Raw genomic sequence first — 17,501 nt, 5'->3', positions numbered from 1 at the left:
CAGACAAAAATGGTCATTACCAGGGAAAGAAGGTGTCCAGGGTAGGTGACCTCACACCAGATGGCTTAAAACAAGGAACTGTGTTCTCTCACAGTTCTGGAGGCTAGAAGTCCAAACTCAAGGTGTTGACTGGGTTGATTCCTTCTCGAGACTTTCTCCTGTCTTCTGGTGGTGCCAGCAATCCGTGGTAAACCTGGCTCACGGAAACATCACTTAACTCGCTGTTTCCATCTCTACACTGCCTTCTCCTCTCTGTGTCTTCTCCCTTTCTCTTCCCTTACAAGGACACTCGTCCCTGTGATTTAGGGCCCACCGTAATCCAGGATGGTCTCATCCCAAGATCCTTAATTACATCTGCAAAGACCCTTTTTCCAAATAAGGTCACTTTCACAGGTTTCAAGCGGACATATCTTTGGATATGAGAAGGCACCATTCAACCCACTAAGGGTACCATCTCAACGCTTAAGAGCTTGTGACCCACAGTCCATTCTGAGGTGAAGCAAGACAGGCAGTGGGAGATATGGCTATGTGGACAGAAATGGCACTCTTTTCATATAATTTTGGTTGTTTAAAGCGTTTCCTGAGCCCCAAGCCCAGAAAAGTGCTAGCACTGGTAGAACAATCTTCCCCCAGTCTTGGCCTGTTTGGATCCAACCCTTTTTCATATAACTCAGATGTCACTCCTCAGAGAGGGTCCTTGGCCCACTCATCTAGTTAAGACCCCCTCATTATTCTTCCCCATAGCAATCCATGCTTTCCCTTCATAACACTGCTATCAATAGGAACTGAGTATTTTTTAAATTTGTGTTTATTATTTAATGCCCGTCTTCTCCACCTGACAGTGCCTCTCCCCCAACACGGGTAGCACCACGCTGGTCTCATCTGTTGCTAGGTACCCTAGGACGAGCTCACTGAGCCTAGTCATTTCTCAATAAGTATTTTGTAGTTGATTCTCTCCTGCCATGTTTCTCCTTTTGGCCAACCTCTCATCAGGAGGACTTCTCTGATTTCCCATTTAGGCCATTTCAAGTCCAAGAGAGACGGAAAGAGAGAGCAGAGGCTGACAAGCAATCCACAGAATTGCCACTTGTGACCAACTCTTAGGTCCATTGCTGGAGAGTCCTGCCCAAAGCCTTGGAGAATTACACAGTAGCAGCCTTTGACTCCACTTTCCTTCCTTAACATTTCTCTCTTCCCTCAAATATACCTAAAATAAGGTTCACAAGAACCTTATTTTCAAGAATGCTGAATTCCTGTGACCATCCATATATATATGAAGCTCCAAAAGTAAACATGTGGAACTGTGATTTCTCTACGTTAGAGAATTTTACTATTGACATTTTGCACTAAATTCCTTCTTAAGAGAGCAGAATCACTTTCTTACAGCTTAGAAAACCACAAGTGTGTAATAAATCTCCATTCCGTTTTATAACCATTTATAATAATCCCTTACTTCGCTTTTAAAGGAATCTCTGGAAGCCTATAGAAATATGGTCCCTGTATCCAGGGTCGTGTACAACATCCTCACTCAACTGGAGAATACGTTTAGTCTGTCATTTCTGGAGACGTTGTTCAGCCGAATAAACCTGAGTGAATACCCCAACTTGATGACGACCCTCAAGAGCTTCAAAAGGGGTATGAGGCTTCTTGAATAACGTTGGGGCTGTAGAAACATGATAGAAGTTGCTACGCTAAAAGTTTGGGCTGGTTTTCTGCCTTGTGGAACATGCACTTGAACTGCCCACTTTCTCTTTGGGAAGAGATGGACCATTCTCTCTCACAAGTGTGACAGGAAAAGCAGCCCCTGGCCCTGGTTCTTTAAGATGAATTTCTAGAGGACACAAACATTTCTGTCTTACCTGTTCTATGAGTTGGGGGGAAATTGTACAATTTAGCATACTGGACAGTCTCTAGGGAAGGGAATGCATAAAGTGACAGAGACCAAGTCTGGCAGAAAGACAAGGAGAGCTAGAGAGGAAGAGAAATGGATAGGGATGGATAATAATAAGTATCTTTTTTTTTGAAGTATGGTTGATATACAATGTTGTGTTAGCCTCAGGTGTACAGCAAAGTGACTCAGATATATATATATATATATATATATATATATATATATATTCTTTTTCAGATTCTTTTCCATTATAGATTGTTGTAAGATATTGAGTATAGTTCCCTGTGCTACACAGTAGGTCCTTGTTGTTGGTTTGTTTTGGTTTGGTTTTTGTTTGTTTGTTTGTTTTTTGAGTGCTTACTATGTGCCAGGCATTATCCTAGGCACTTTATATGATTATCTTATGTTATCTTTAAAACAATCCTTGAAATCATTATTATCCCCGTACGACACATAAGGAAATTAAGGCTCAGAAGAACTTTCCCAAAGTTACTTGTCTGTTAAGTGCAGAGCCAAGAGTCCTACTTGGGTCTCCTAATCAGGTTCCAAGATTATGGTCACTATTTTAAACTAGGACAGCTGGAGGACAGATTGTAAAGCTAGAGGAGGGAAGAAAGGTAGCTAAAGAGGAAGGAAGGGGAACTGTGGACATAGAGATAGAAAGAGAGAGTATGAGAAAGAAGTAGAGAATGAAGTTCCTTGAGGAAAGAGAAAGAGCTGAATAAGTAAAGGAGTATAAAAAGAGCAGTGACATTGCTGGGAAGAAAGTAGCAAGAGTAAGAGGAGCAGGCAGTAAAATCACTTAGTTGAGTCAAAGTACGTGGTTCATTTATCCGAGAACAACAAGGGAAGGACCAGGAGATCACACTGCATTGTGACATTCTTATTAGTGGAGTCACCACTGTTGATGGCTCTTCATCTGGTCTTTGATATTTTCCCATTAAGAGGCTCCTCCTCAAAGGGAGAAATGATTCCTTGAGCTAAGGGAGCAGCAAAAGAGAAGGCACAGCTGCACGTGGGCCTGAGCTCTTGGCAGGATCAGGGCAGTGCTGGGAGAAATATGTGCTCAAAGGCCAGGCTAAGTAAATCTAAGAGTCAGAGGGACCCACACACTGATATGTACCTCCAACCCACCCCACACCCCTGGCCTGGCTGAGTTCAAGCATCTTTCTGGATCCAACTCTGCGATTTTGCTCTAGGACCCTCTCCAAAATCTGGCCTTACTTTCCTCTTTTTGTTCACTGCTTGAGACAACTTTACTTCTGAAATAAATAGAGTAGAATCATAAAAGAAACCCGACCCTGGCCTTGCAGGGGAATGGCATGCAGAAAGCCCAGGGCCTGGGGTATTGGGGATGGGAGAGAAGTTTGGTGTGGCCAGATCACAGGGTGCAAGGTGAGAAGACATGGAAACCGAGTCTGCAGAAATGAGCAGAAACCAGAATATAGAGGTCCTGATACACTGTGCGAAGGAATTTATATTGTCTCTTATTTGCTCCAGGGAGGTGTGAGATATTTATTTCTTAAAACAAGGATGACATTTAACATTATAACATTGTACGTAATTGTCTAAATTCTGAAGCCAAAACTAAAGAAAATAAATCCCTGGGTACAAAGTCAATCTCAACTTCATGTGTGAAACCACTCTGGTATGAGATCAGAGGTTAGAAGCAGGTGTTACAGCACTAAATGTTCAAATTGAAGAAAGAAAATCTAAAGGGGCCACAAATGGTCGATGATGATGATGACTCAGTTCTGCGCACCTGTGAGAGAGTGACAGACTCCATGCCCTTGTCCTATTGAATGTCAAGTATAAAGAAATCCCCTTCTCCAAATAATTCCGAGGTACTAATGTGTGATCCTTCGCCAATCCCAGTTGTCACTTCCAACGGAGGGTGGGGCAGAATCACAACGATTCCTCTAGAAGCCGCAGCCAACCCAGCAGGAAGGAGCTCCGTCTGGGCACTGCTGCCGCTGCCCACCTGCCAACACCCCCCATCGAGCCGCCCACCCTGCTCACCCAGTGTCAGCGAGCCCGGAGCACCTGCCCAGCCCAGCGCTGAGATCCTGCACGAGCATCCCAGCCCTGCTGACCTCACCGTGGCTCTCCCCGGAATCATCCAGGAAGGAAGGCTCACTCCAGGTGAGAAACAGACCCTGTCCAACACCTGTGCAGCCCCAGCCTAGGGTGCCTGTGGCCCTAGAACCTCAGGGTCCTGTCTTTTTGATCTACTCCTTCCCATGCATGCACCACCATACACAGCTCTTTCCAAGAAGGATGTGGGCACTGCCAGGGGCCTGGGTAAGCCCCAGAACCCAGAACACCTGCTTCTCATCCCTTGAACAGCCCAACCCTCTGCCCTTTGGCCCTTGGTACTCTGCCTGCCCCTGACATTTTTTCCACTCTCCTCCCTGACACCCTGTCCCTGTAACCTGTGATTTTTCTTCTTGTCTTCAATGACCAATGACAACTTGATATCCCAAATAAGTGATGAAAATTCACAAGAGACGCCCAAGCTACCCCATTCCTGTTCAGGCAGTGTTGCTTGGGGCCGACTTGCCCAGCTCAAGGTGGCTGTGAAGGGAGGACACACACCTACAAGCCAAGAGGGCTGTGGCAGGAGCCCCAGGAAAAAGAACTGGGAGTGACAAGGAAAAAAACGAGAGGGGGGCCGACGCACGGCTCAGGACCTCTTGTCAGGGATGCCATCACAGCCACTTTGATGCTATCACGTCCAAGAGCCCTGTCAAACCAACACTCAAAACACACTGTTCTGAACTGGAAAGTAACTTGTGCAACACACCCACCCTCAGTGCTTACTGACTGCTCACCCTCTGATTACAGGGACCTTTCAGTTTCAACCATATTCATTTTTATATGGTTTGGAGGTTATCAAAATTATTAGAAAAGATGATAAAATGTTTAAAGGTTGCTGGACCTGATTAGCTTCTAAAATTGTGTCATTTATCTCCCCCAACCATCAGGATAAAGGACTTTGATTACATTAAATGTAAATGTGGAATATTATTGGCCGCTGTCAAAAATGGTATCATGGGTTCTGAGCTCTCCAATACGGAGAATAAAGGGCCCTATTTGGTCCGGATGTTTTCTCCACCCATCTAAAAAGTACCATCCAAATAAGGTTAGCATAACCAGAAGCCAGTAACAATGAAAGAGTCCATCCTCTAGATTTTCAAAGGAAAAAAAAAGTGCCTGTGTTATTAAATTAGTAAGTGACTGAAAGGAAATGATTGGGGAATTCCCTGGCAGTCCAGTGGTTAAGACTTGGCACTTTCACTGCAATGGGCCCAGGTTCGATCCCTTTGGGGGGAACTAAGATTCTGCAAGCCACACAACACAACCAAAAAAGAAAAAAAAGAAAGGAAATAATTGTTCCCTGTCCCCCTCTACCCCACCCTCGAGGGACCTTGGTGCTTGGTTGGCCCAACATTGTTACCTGCTGGAAGAGATTGTTCTTGTTCCTCCCACTTCTGGTTCCTGCTCTTGGGTCCTCGGATCTGAAATTCCTTTTCTTCCTCTGCTCAGTGTCCAGTGACAACCTGATCCCCCAAATAAAAGATAAGGAAGACACTCAAGAGATGTCCTGCGCTCCATCAGGCCCCGTGCCAGGTAATCTTGATTTGGACAACTTAGGCTCATGTTAGCTTTCACATCTACCACGAAGAGAAGCCATTTGGGTCATCCGGGCTCAGGGCTCTCCTCTCTGCTCTCCATCACCATCTTGGCCCAGCTCATGCTGCTCACCCCGTCCTCAGGAGCTTGGAGAGGGAGAGAGAGTCCCTGGGAAGGGTGAGGGAGACAGGTCTGGGAAAGGTGGACCGGGAGGTGGCACTGAGGACGAGGGGACAGGAACCCCATTAGTACTTGCCCAAGTGAAGCCAAATCCAGCCTCTATACCCAGACATCGAGTTATATCTCAGAGACAGAGTTTGGGGTGAAGCAGAAAAGAATAGTTTTATTGCTTTGCCAGGCAAAGGGGGCCACAGCAAGTTAGTGCCCTCAAAACTGTGTGTCCCAACTTGGAGGGGGTAGTGAGAAGTTTCATAGTAATAGTTCAAAGGGGGCGTGATCACTCGTGGACGTTCTTCTGATTGGTTGGTGGTAAGTGGGAGTCAGCATCATCAACCTTCTGGCTTCAACCGGTCTGGGGTCTACGTGGTTGTGGGCAGCATCCTGTTAACTTCTTCCACCTGGTGGGGGTTTCGGCAAAACAGCTCAAAGCTACCCTTATGTGTATCCCTTGAGGGGGAACCAGGACCCTGCCCCAAGGCTGCACTATTGTTTCTTTCACCCGGTCCTCCCTTGTCTCCACATCCCCTCCCTTCCCTAATTAGCATCTGTTTGAACCTGCTGGTTGGAACTCAGGAAAGGTCATGGAGGCTGAATGAAGCCTATTTCCTATACTCAAGAAATGGGGAGGACACGGAAAGGCTTTTGTGCCCACGAGCCCCACAGTGTCCTGCTCAGTATCATGACCTGGACTCCAAACACCACTAAGGGGTCTACAGAGGGAGAACATTCATCTGCCAGGAGGCAATGTGGTGGGAACCCTGGGGAAAGGACAAGGGGCTGAGTCATGGCAGGACTATTTGACTCAGCCACTCTCTGAGGCCACTTCAAGAAGGCAGATGTCCAAACTGCTGCATCAAAATGCAAAGCAAACAGAGACAATGAATTGGTGCTCAGACATGGACAGTCCTCACTCCCAGCCCTCACCCTGACTGGGGGAACTTTCACATTCAACCCTCGTTCATTTGGATTTTTAAGATATTTAAATAATTTGAAATGAAACAAATCATTTTTAAAGTCTAACGACTGCTTGCTAGCTGCCTCAGTTAGCTATTCCTATGTAAGATGGAATTTGAGACAGATCTCACAGCCTTGTGTGAACAAGGAAGTGACTGCCTTTTGTGAGATGGGTCTTTATCTGTCATGGCTTCAAGTCCTTCTGTCTTTCTTCATGCAGCAAAAGCTAGAGGAACTTTGTATGTTCTTGCTGCTAACAAGTGCTGGCAAGTACAAGCTGACCCCTGCTTTCTTCGACAGCAAATAGGTGGAAATACATAAGGCACTTAACCTCCTTCACTATTTCTCGAGATGAAATAATCACCGATACAGCAGTTTAGAAAGATCGCATCACAGACGTCCAAGCAATAGCATGTACTTTTCATGTGGCAAAAGCATTCATCCTCATTGTGGCCGTCAGAATTCAAGATCACCACACACACTAGCTGCTGAGAGTCTTAGAAAGGGAAACCTTTCCAAAGGGCTCAAACGGAGCCCTCCTCTGCGGAGCAGTTGTTCCCTGGTTCACTGTGATAATCACACAGGTAGCAGTAATCACAAGTTGATCAAACCAAGGCAGACCCAGGGAACCCTGACGAGTCCCCAGACCTGTGCTGCAGGTGCTCTCCACCCTCTGGTTCTCCCACCAATCTCCCTCAGCACTTTCTCGTCAGCCTGTTCTCAGTTCTAAAGTGAATTATATGTTTTTTGTCAGTGATAAGAGATGACGCTTCTGAACACAGTGACCCAAAGGAGCTCCAAGAGGCACCCAGGTCCCCTCCCAGCAAGAAAGGTAAGGATTGCCTTTCTCTTGAAGCCCTCAGGAGGGGGAATTTGGAGCTGCATCTTATCATAGGCACCCACTAGGTGGTTATAGTCATCATGCCCAATACAGTTTGTTTCCCATTCACTGCGTCTTCCTCTAAGGCCTTCATGAATATTATAGGGAAACGAGAAGGCATTTATGGCTATTGAAATATGCACCCATCGGAATTGTTTGTTCTGACATCATCAAGGTCTCCTACACACACAGCTTCTTATAGGGTTAGTCTCACTTCCCTCTTTAACTGAAAGTTTGTTCCCCAAGAGGACTCTGCTTCCTCTTAAGACAAGGCTGCATATTTTCTGCTACCACTCACCCCATGGCTGAAGGCAGGTTGGATGCCACCCCTTGCTACACGCTGCCCCACCCGGCCCCTTGCTCCCCGTCCCCTCCTTTGAGGCTTAGCCATTCAAGTGAAATGCTCACTCCCTTTTCATCACTATCATCTCTTGACTTTCCCACTGCTCCCTGGAAGAACTCAAGGCTGACTTAGAGTCTTTCTGTCACTTCAAGTCCTGCCATCATCCTGGACATCTTCAAGGTACATGTGGATAACAGACCCATCCAATATCCTGACCTCTCAAATCCTTCTTCTGCTTCTTTCCAGTGACCTTTTCTCCCCACCCATTCTTGCCCTCCCGAACCCAAAGGTGATCCGCAGGCCTTTTCATCATTTAAACCTGGCTCAACTTCCCAATAGTTAATTTGAGATTTCCTTTTTTTTTTTTTTTGACATTTAATGCTTGAAATTTGCTCCTTCTATAACTATTGCTCAACTTCTGATCTCTCCTTCTCAGCCCAATCTATAAAAATTAATTTAAAAAATCCCCCCCCCCCGATTTCTTCCTTACAATTTGTTTCCTCTGCAGCTGTCCTTCAATCTCATTTGGGTGACCAGTCCACTGGCCTTTTGCTTCTCCAATGCATCATCTGCATTTCTTTCATGACCCTTCTTACCAGTTCAGAGTTGAAGATCCATCGTTTCAGTAACCTTCTGCTATCTTCACCTGCCTTGCCTCTCTGTCTTTTCCTAGAACTCTCTGGCAGATGTTTGAGGAAACTGTTGTCTTCTTCCTGCACACTGCATTTGAAATCAGGCACTGCTGGGGACAGGCACACAGCTGAGCAGTGCGTACCCACTGTGTCTTCATAATTCCAGCACAAATGATCCCTCTACACTGTGTCACAGCTCCACTTCCTGTGACAATCCTTTCAAACGTTGAGCAATTTTTTCCAAACCTCTGATGCCTCACTGCCTCCTTTTTTGCATGACAGATGACCTTTCCTCCTGTTTCATAGAAAAAATCAGATGGGAATTCCGTCACTTCCCGCTCCCACCCTGCAAACCCCAACTGCTTCTTTCCTCTCCTTTCCAGCTCCTTCTTTTTCTCCAAGGCAATCCTTCCACCTCTTCTGACAGTATCCATGGTCCCTTCTCTTCCCTGAGAATTCAGCATCTCCCTCTCACAAGGGCATTCATTTAACCAATGCCCAAGCCTATCACAGTTCATAAAAGGAACTTTCTCTTGATCTTCATCTCACTTCAGCAGCCTCCATAGCTCTCCCCTCCGTTTCACAACCAAACTTCTAGAAATGAGTTACCTAAACTTATTGTCTCCATTTCTTCACTTCTCTCTCTCCTCTGCCACTTTAGAATTTCAGCATCACCTAAGGTCACCAATGACCTTCTGGCCACTGTGGTTTGAGGACCCAAAGTAAAAGCTAAAAATTGTTGACATATGAGGTTAGTAGATCAATGTTTGTAGCTATAAAAGATGATCTGTGTCTTTTCTTTTTAGGAAAGAAGAGAAAAAGAAGTATCTGGTTAACCCCAAGGAAGAGACACCAGAAAAAAAGCCTCCCGAGAGGTAAGATGAGAGCACAAGAGGGGGCTGGAGGCTAGAGACAGCTCATGCTTGTCGGTCATGATGTGGGAGGTGGGATTTTATTCTAAATGCAATGGGGAGCCATTGAAGAGATCTAATCAGTGAAGTGACATGATCCAATTTTAAACGACGAGACCAATATTGGTGTTACATAAAGAATGAACTGGAATAGAACGGAAACAGGGCAACCTCTTGTGAGGGCAGGTGCCATGGGAGTTGATAGTAGCCTGGATTCAGATCTGGCAGTGGAGATAGAAGAAGAGGGTCTATTCGAGATCAGCTGAAGGTAGAGTTGATAAGACTTGGTAAATTGGAAGCTGGGGATGAGAGAGAAATCAACGCTTGCTCTTCAAGTTCTGGCTTAAGTGGCTGGGTGAGTGGTGATGCCGTTGCTGAGAAAGGATGCAAATATATTGGGAGGAAATTTTTAGAATTCAATTTTTGACCTGCTCGTTTCTAGATTAGTGCTAACCTTCTATGCACGTGTGCCAGGTATGTGCTTCGTCAAGTACTGTGAGGCTCTGAGATATTACCCCCTCCTGCAGAGTGATGTTCTTTATATATATGAATATTGCAGAAGCACAAAGCCCCTGGGTCAGGGAAAAGAATTCTTTATTGTTGTTCACAACCAGCTCGACACGGCAGCGTTTTTCCCCCGCACGCAGACCCACAGGCTGGAGAAGAGAGCTGATGAAATCTTTCTGTGTGAGTGGCAGATTATAACCTACAGACACAGGAGAAAGAATGATGGATTTTCTGCCCTGTTTATATACAGGACTAGGACAGCCATCCTCTCCTCCTGAAAAGAGAAAACATTTTTTTTGCTGCTTTCCCCTATCTTTATACCGTATATACTTTTGTGTCTCAGGAGGCTCGGGCTTTTTACAGAAGCACTGAGAAATCAAGGAAACTTAATTTCCCCACAGTATGCCAATTTGGCACACTCAATAAAAAATCTGGTCCAAAGATACAGATATAAAATTCATTGGCAAAATAAAGGGAGAAGAGAACCCTAACGCTAACACCACCACCCCTCACCTGGCATTGCAAATCCTCTAGGTCCCAGCCTCACTCCCCACTGTAGGGCCCCTGCCTCTCAATTCTTTGATACCTTTCACTTTCCCTACTAGAGGCACCCAGGGACCCCTGGATCTCTCCTGTCTCCTGTATCACACACAGGCCCTAGGGAACCTGGAAAAGTGCTTTACAAGACTCTTCCTCTGCTAAAACAGAGCATCTGGCCATGTTTACTTGGATGTGGCACTTTCTGGCAGCAGGGGTCTCAAGCCAGGAAACAGGAAATCAGCCCCAGTGCTCTGGGATTCCCCCAGATTTATCTGATTGATTTCAAAAGGTTGCACAGAGAGTGAGAGCAGATGGTGAGTTTGGGGGCGGGGGAGGGGGAAAGAAAGGTGTACACAAGAAAAAATATATAATTACGGAGAAATAGGAGGAGAAAAGTGAGGCACAGGGGTATAGAGATCTTAAAGTGAGGGGACTGGGAGTGTGAGAAGGAGGTCACTGTCAAGGGGAGGAGGAGCGCCACTGGGACCCCAGTAAAAACTATTCACAAATCACTGTTTGGCCAGGGGCAGCCTTACCTGGGCATGGAATCCAAACGACGCTCCACATGGCGGAGCAGGTGACTCACAGGGAGGACGACTCAACCAGGAACACAAAGGTCATGACAAGAGCAAAAAAGAGAAGGACAGAATGTGCCCAAACGCCTGCACCAGAGGGTAAGGCTGGTGATGGAATTTGTCGTCTGAATGCTCAGCGTGGGAGGGTCTCTCCTGCAGCCCACAATAAATCAATTACCTATTACCATAAATAACATATTTTTATGAAAAATAAATATATTTTTCAAATAAAAAAATTAGGTGAGTGGTATCATTGTACATTTTTGCAAATCTCTTTAATGTCTACCTTTATCAAAGATGGCTGGATTCTTAAAAAAAAAAATTTTTTTTTCACTATCTTTTCCATGTGCTTTCTTAATATTTTTGTATGTATCTTCATTGTATTATATTGAAAGCTGAGAGGGAACATTCTTAATAGCATCAATCTATATCTTGTTAACAATTGCTTTCTATTTTTAAAGGTTCTTTTGAAATTTTTTTCTTAACTGAAATATGTTTGTTGTACAGTATTATGTTAATTTCAGGTACACTGTATAGTGGTTTGACATTTGCATACACCGTGAAATGATCACCATAATAAGTGTAGGAAGAATCTGTCCCCATACAAAGTTATTACAATATTATTGACCTTATTTCTTATGCTGGATATTATATCCCCATAGCTTATTTATTTTATAACTGGAGGTTTGTTTGGGGTTGGCCAAAAAGTTTGTTCAGGTATTTCCTTAACATCTTACAGGAAACCCAAACAAACTTTTTGGCCAGCCCAATACCTCTTAATCTCCTTTACCTATTCCCTGCTCCCCCCACCTCCACCATCAAGGACAGCTGGGCTCTTATCCCTGCTTCTGTATTCAGTCAATCGTGATTTGTTGCTTTGGTTGAAGCATAGGAAGAAAATCCAGCCTCACACAGATCTGTAGCTGCAAAAGATGGAGTATTTTAACAGTCTTTTGAGATATCTGTGGATATTCACTTTTGATACTACACCAAAACTCAACAAGGGCTAGTTTCTCAAAGGTTAGTTGTAACATAGAGTCTGAGACCATATACTCTGTTGTAATAAAATGTCTTATGCTATCTTGTGTTTTGAGTGGATCTTCTACTCCTGATTTTATAATATCATAAACAATTAGAACATTTTGGTTCACTTAATTTTACAGTGAGCTTGCAACTCAAACAATCACTTGAGTATTAGTCTGGAGACAACATGGTACTTCAAGATGCAGCAAACTGCTTTACATGTTCTACCCAGTTTTTTACATATGCTATTAAAAAGATGTGTCCTTAAGGGTAGAAATTTAATTAAATTAATAATTTTAACTGTTTCATCAAGAACATTCTTACATGAAACTGGCTTTTTTTTTCCATGTTGAGTAAGTGGTAGTGAAGAATGCCATGCTACCTTCTAAGGTTTGGGGACATCGCTTTGATTTGTCCTGAGGCACCAGAATTTTCACCTGCCGTGGCTGTTGCTTCATCTGTGCAAAAGTCAACACAGCGAAAAAAGGCAAAGAACATCTAAGTATAAAAACAATTCTGACCTTGAAGGTCTCCCGAAAGTATTGCCGGGGCTCCTCAAAACCTCTGCTCCAGGGGCTCAGATGACTGCCCCCCACTGGACATTCCATTAGTGGAGGAACCACTGCTGACCAGCCTTGCTCTGCTCCTCCCCTGAGTGGCAGACAGGACCAGCGGTAGAATTATTCTCAGGAGGTAGTCGCAGGGTCTCATCAGGACTGGAACCTCCAGCCTTCAGCTCCAGAGTGTGCAAGGTCCTTCCTGGGTCTCTGGGAGATTCCGCGTGGACTTTCTAGAGGGCATTTACTGAGATATAAGGTGAATGTTGTTTCTTTTTTCAGAGGTCAGTGATGACACTTCAGAGATGGATGAAGGAAAGAGACCCCAGGAGCCACCCAGCACACCACCAAGACTCACCCATGGTAAAGGTGAGGGATTGCAAGTCTCTCAGTATGGGCATCAAGAGCCCAAACTTAGAGCTGTTTTACTCTGAGTCAGAGTTTCTCAACCATTTTTTCATTATCACTGCCCATTTAGATTTTTTTTTCTAATCATAAACCCTACCCCCCAGGATATTTCAATCCCACAAGTATATTGTATATCCATTTCTGTACTGGATATATTTATTTGTGCTTTTTACATAAAAAGAGTAAGTTTTTTTCACCCCCAAGAACCAATTTTGGGGCAACTTACCACTGCCAAGTATTCATGCTCTAAGTATATTCATGGTACTTTATTGCAGTGCCAAGCCATCCAGGTTTTTCCTAAGATCCCAATCTCCATGTTTCTCACATGACCTTTCTGTGAAAATTGAGATGAGAACAGCTCATCATAAACACAAATGTAATACTATGACAGCACGAGCATCTGACGTTGTTGTGGGCATACGCTGGAAAAATGGTGCACGTTAATTCACCCCTCACCATGGCCACTGTTACTCACATTGTTACTGTTATCCTCGGAGGGAAAAAAAAAGCAGAGCATTCTTCTGTTTGCTGGTAATTTAGTCACTGTGTCACATCTTCACAGAACTCCCACACAACAAATGTGACTTTCAAATGACAAATATCTAATTATTGTCGGAAAGAATGAATTACATTTGACCGTATTAAAATACAAACTATCATTGTTAACAAGTTTTTCCTGCATTACACTGACTCATACAATGTATATTTCTAATTTTATCCTGAATAATATATTTTATTTTCACAACCACCTTTGGAGAAAGTTGAATGATTTATTCAAATTTGAGATGCAAAGGATTAATGGGTTTTCCCAAGATCCTGTGGATAAAGGCTGGCTGGCACAGGACTAGCATCTTGGTCCCTAGAACCCTCTTCAGGAACCATCATCCTCCTTTATAATGAAAGGGATAGAAATAATACTGTCAAAGCTTTACCAACTCAGTATTGTCTGAAATGAATGTGGTCACAAAACATAAAGATTGCTTATTTAAAAATCACTTTCTTTCTCAAACCTTCTAGATCCCATGGATAAGGGAAGCAAACTGCCTTTGGAGGAATCTCCTGGGGAAAAACGTAAGTGTAAAGAACTTATCTGGTCTCTATTAGGGCGGGTTTGATATTATTTTTACTGGTTTTTATGCCCTTCGGGCTACAAAAGACATCTAAGCCAGAAAAAGATGTGTGCTTTTTTCAACATAGAAATGTTTTCCTACTATAAAAGCAATATGCTGTAGCCTTTGAAATTAGCTTGCTGTGTGTGACAGAAAACCGCATCGTGCCCCCAAATATAGTGGCTGACATTAGAGAGCTTAGTTCTGCCTCGTACAGAAGTAGTGGTCAGGGCTCGTGCCATACGCAGCTCATTCTGGCTGTTGCTCCCTCATCCTCAGCATATGCAGCATCTCCTTCCCTGGGGTCCAGCCAGCAAGTGTGCCTTCTATCCAAAGGAAAGAGGCAAGGTCAAGGAGAGGCATGCCTCCTCTCCCGAAAGACACTATCTGTACGTCGCATTTAGTAATTGTTACCATTTCATTGCCAGGACTAGTTACATGGTCTCACCTGACTGCCAAGGAGGCTGGGTAATGCAGTCTTTATTTTAGAAGGACAAGTATCCAGCTTGAAATCAGCAGCTTTACTACTAAGGAAAAGGAAAGAAAGGAACAACCAGCCCTGCACACTGTGTGGTGGGCGGTACTACCGCTCTCCACTATTTCCGGTTCTCCTCCCCTCTTCCCAGACACTTGGAAAGCTGCATTTCCCAGCTCCTCGCAGGAGACAGGGCCATGATACTAGTTCTGACCAAGGAGCTGGTGAGATGGGTGTCATTCCTGAGTCAAAACACACGAGATACTGCTTAGCTCTTCACACTTTCTTCCCCTGATTGTAGAAGTGTGTGGAAGAGAGAGGTCTCAAAAGGCCAGGCAGTGTGGATCTCAGCACCACTCATAGCGGACAGCTGCCCCGGAGACCCCGTCCGCGTCCTGCAGAGAACTCTGCATGACAGAGAAATACACTGTTGTATGTTAAGCCACCAAGATTTGGTTTTGCTTGCACTGCAACATAGTCTCTCCTGCCCTGCCCGATACAATGTTCCTCATAAAATCTGCAAACAGTACAGAAAGTTATTAATCAGGAATTTAAATACCTATTTAATCTCCTTCCCCAACCTTATTTTTATACCTTACAAAAACACATACATTCTCATATATATGTATTCTTTATATGTATGCATTCTTTATGTATATATATACATGCTCATCCTAGAAACACTTTTAAACACCTCTTTCGTTATTGTGTGATTAACAATTGGTTTCAATAATAACCTATTGGTAGTAAGTTAGGCTGTATCCAATTGTTATCTGAAAATAGAAATCATATTGTGTGTGTTGGTATCTTTGCACACTTGTCCAATAATTTACTCAGGATTAATTTCTAAATGCGAGATTACTTGGTTAGGGTCTATATATCTTAAATTTCATATTTGTTACCAAACTGTTCTCCAGAAAATGTATTTGTTTGCATTTCCTTTAATAACACACGAGTGTTCATTAACTACATCCTCATCAACCCAGACATGATAAAACTTTTTAAAAGTTTGGATATAATTAAAACTAAACAATGCATTTTCAGGGGATTATTGGTGATCTAAAGATGCTTTTTAGGGACGTCCCTGGCAGTCCAGTGGTTAAGACTTCGCTTTCCAGTGCAGGGGGTGCAGGTTCGATCCCTTGTCGGGGAGCTAAGATCCCACATGCCTCGGGGCCAAAAAAACCCTAAAACGTAAAACAGAAGCAATATTGTAACATATTGAACAAAGATGTTAAAAAAATGGTCCACATCAAAAAAAACTTTTAAAACAAGACATTTTTAAAATAAATGTGTCATTTGTATTTCCTCTTTTAGCACTTCCGATTTATGCTTTTTGCCCACTTTCCTAGCGTACTATTCATCTTTTGCTTCATCTATTAAGGACAGTAACCCCCTAAGGTTACATATATTGCAATTTTCCCGTTTTTTGTTTTAACATTGTGTAGATGATTTTTGAAGTATGGGCATTTAAATTTTTTAAGCAGTCAAATTTGTTCATCTTTTGCCTTTACAATTTGGGTCCTTGGCTAAGGACCTTCCTTCTTTGGCTAAGAAGATCTTTTATATCTACGGCTTATAACAATCTCTCTATATATTTTCTTCTAGTCTTGAAAAAACTGGTTATTAATTAGAAAATGATATATTTTAATGTTAAAAATTTAGTATATCTCTATTACTTCTTTATTCAATCCTTTTTCATTTCCGAGTACTTTCTTCACATAGGTCTCCTGGTTTTCTTGCCTCCCCAAAGTGACAGGAAGATAGAAAAAATTTTTACTTAAAACGTATTGACATTTCAAGCTTGTAGATCAATATATATAGCCATAAGAGATGATTTTCTTTTCTGTTTTAGGAAGGAAGAGAAAAATACATAGCTGGTCAAGTTCAAAAAAAAGACAGAAAAAAAGTCTCCCAAGAGGTAAGCAAGAAGGGTGAAGTCGTCATTCCCTTAATGTTCATCAGGGTCCTTCTCTCCAGCCACACGGCCACCCGGGTGTCACTAGAGCACAGCCAGCCCCATCTCGACCCCTAGGTCATCCCATCAAAGGCCCCTCCTCACAAAAGGAGAACCATGTTGATTCCAACAGGTTTCTTTTCTCTTATCATTGGGAAGGAATGGGGTGGAGGTGGGCAGAACGCATCAGTCAATTTTGAGATTAGGACTGTGTCCAGTTCAGAGCCAGGAAGAATAGACAAAGCAAACCTGAATGTGCAGGCAGGATTCAGACTCCCAATCCCAAACTGCAGTTAGATTTGTTGTCACTGAGCGTTCAAAACCACCTGAAGCGATGCTTAGCGTGCATGGGCTCCATGCAGGAAAATCGTGTTATTTGCAGTATAAAAGCAGAAATGTACGGAGCTCTGCATTTTTCTGGATCCTCTGCTTTATTCCGTTCTGTGCTCATCACCTTTTCTCCTTCTCCTCTGCATTCTCTTCCTCTTCCCCTTCCCCTCTCCTTTCTCCTTCTTTTTGCTTTAGTTCAAGGTGTGCCAGTTGGTGGGGATTCCCTTGGATTTCCAGACCTTGAATGCAGCACCCTGAGAGGGAATCTCCTGTCAGCCCCCAAACATGAATCATGACATGTGTTCCACTGCTTTGGACATTCCCCGAATTTTTCTGTTTGTTTCCAACACCCCTCAATCTTGGGGTTTGACCTGGGTGGGGGCTAGGACCTCCTTGGTCGCCCTTCTCCTCCTCTTGTCACTTTCTGTCAGTCCCCAGCGCCACTGTCTCCTTGTCATATGCTGAGTTCTCTCCACCAACGACTTCTAGGAAAACTTGACACTCAGACCTCTAAGCTTCTCCTGTGGGTATATAAAGGTAATTTTTGAAACAACGAAATCTCTTTCACTCTCATCAAATTTGTGTTTCAAGATTTA

At 43.7% G+C, this 17,501-nt stretch overlaps 1 protein-coding gene across 1 annotated transcript in view; it reads left to right on the top strand.

Annotated features, from left to right (window-relative positions):
- The window catches only part of SP110 (SP110 nuclear body protein), a 38,723-nt gene that overhangs the window by 249 nt on the left and 20,973 nt on the right, over positions 1-17,501 (top strand). The window contains 9 exon segments of the mRNA XM_065881138.1: positions 1,467-1,635; positions 3,767-4,033; positions 5,438-5,521; positions 7,413-7,490; positions 9,320-9,457; positions 10,996-11,145; positions 12,909-12,995; positions 14,052-14,105; positions 16,474-16,539. Coding sequence (XP_065737210.1) covers positions 1,467-1,635; positions 3,767-4,033; positions 5,438-5,521; positions 7,413-7,490; positions 9,320-9,457; positions 10,996-11,145; positions 12,909-12,995; positions 14,052-14,105; positions 16,474-16,539 — 1,093 coding nt within the window.

Source organism: Phocoena phocoena, chromosome 7 (genome assembly GCF_963924675.1).
Source record: "Phocoena phocoena chromosome 7, mPhoPho1.1, whole genome shotgun sequence".
NCBI classification, from domain to species: domain Eukaryota; kingdom Metazoa; phylum Chordata; class Mammalia; order Artiodactyla; family Phocoenidae; genus Phocoena; species Phocoena phocoena.
Note: the sequence above shows the minus strand (reverse complement) of the source record. Positions and strands in the feature narration are given on the sequence as shown.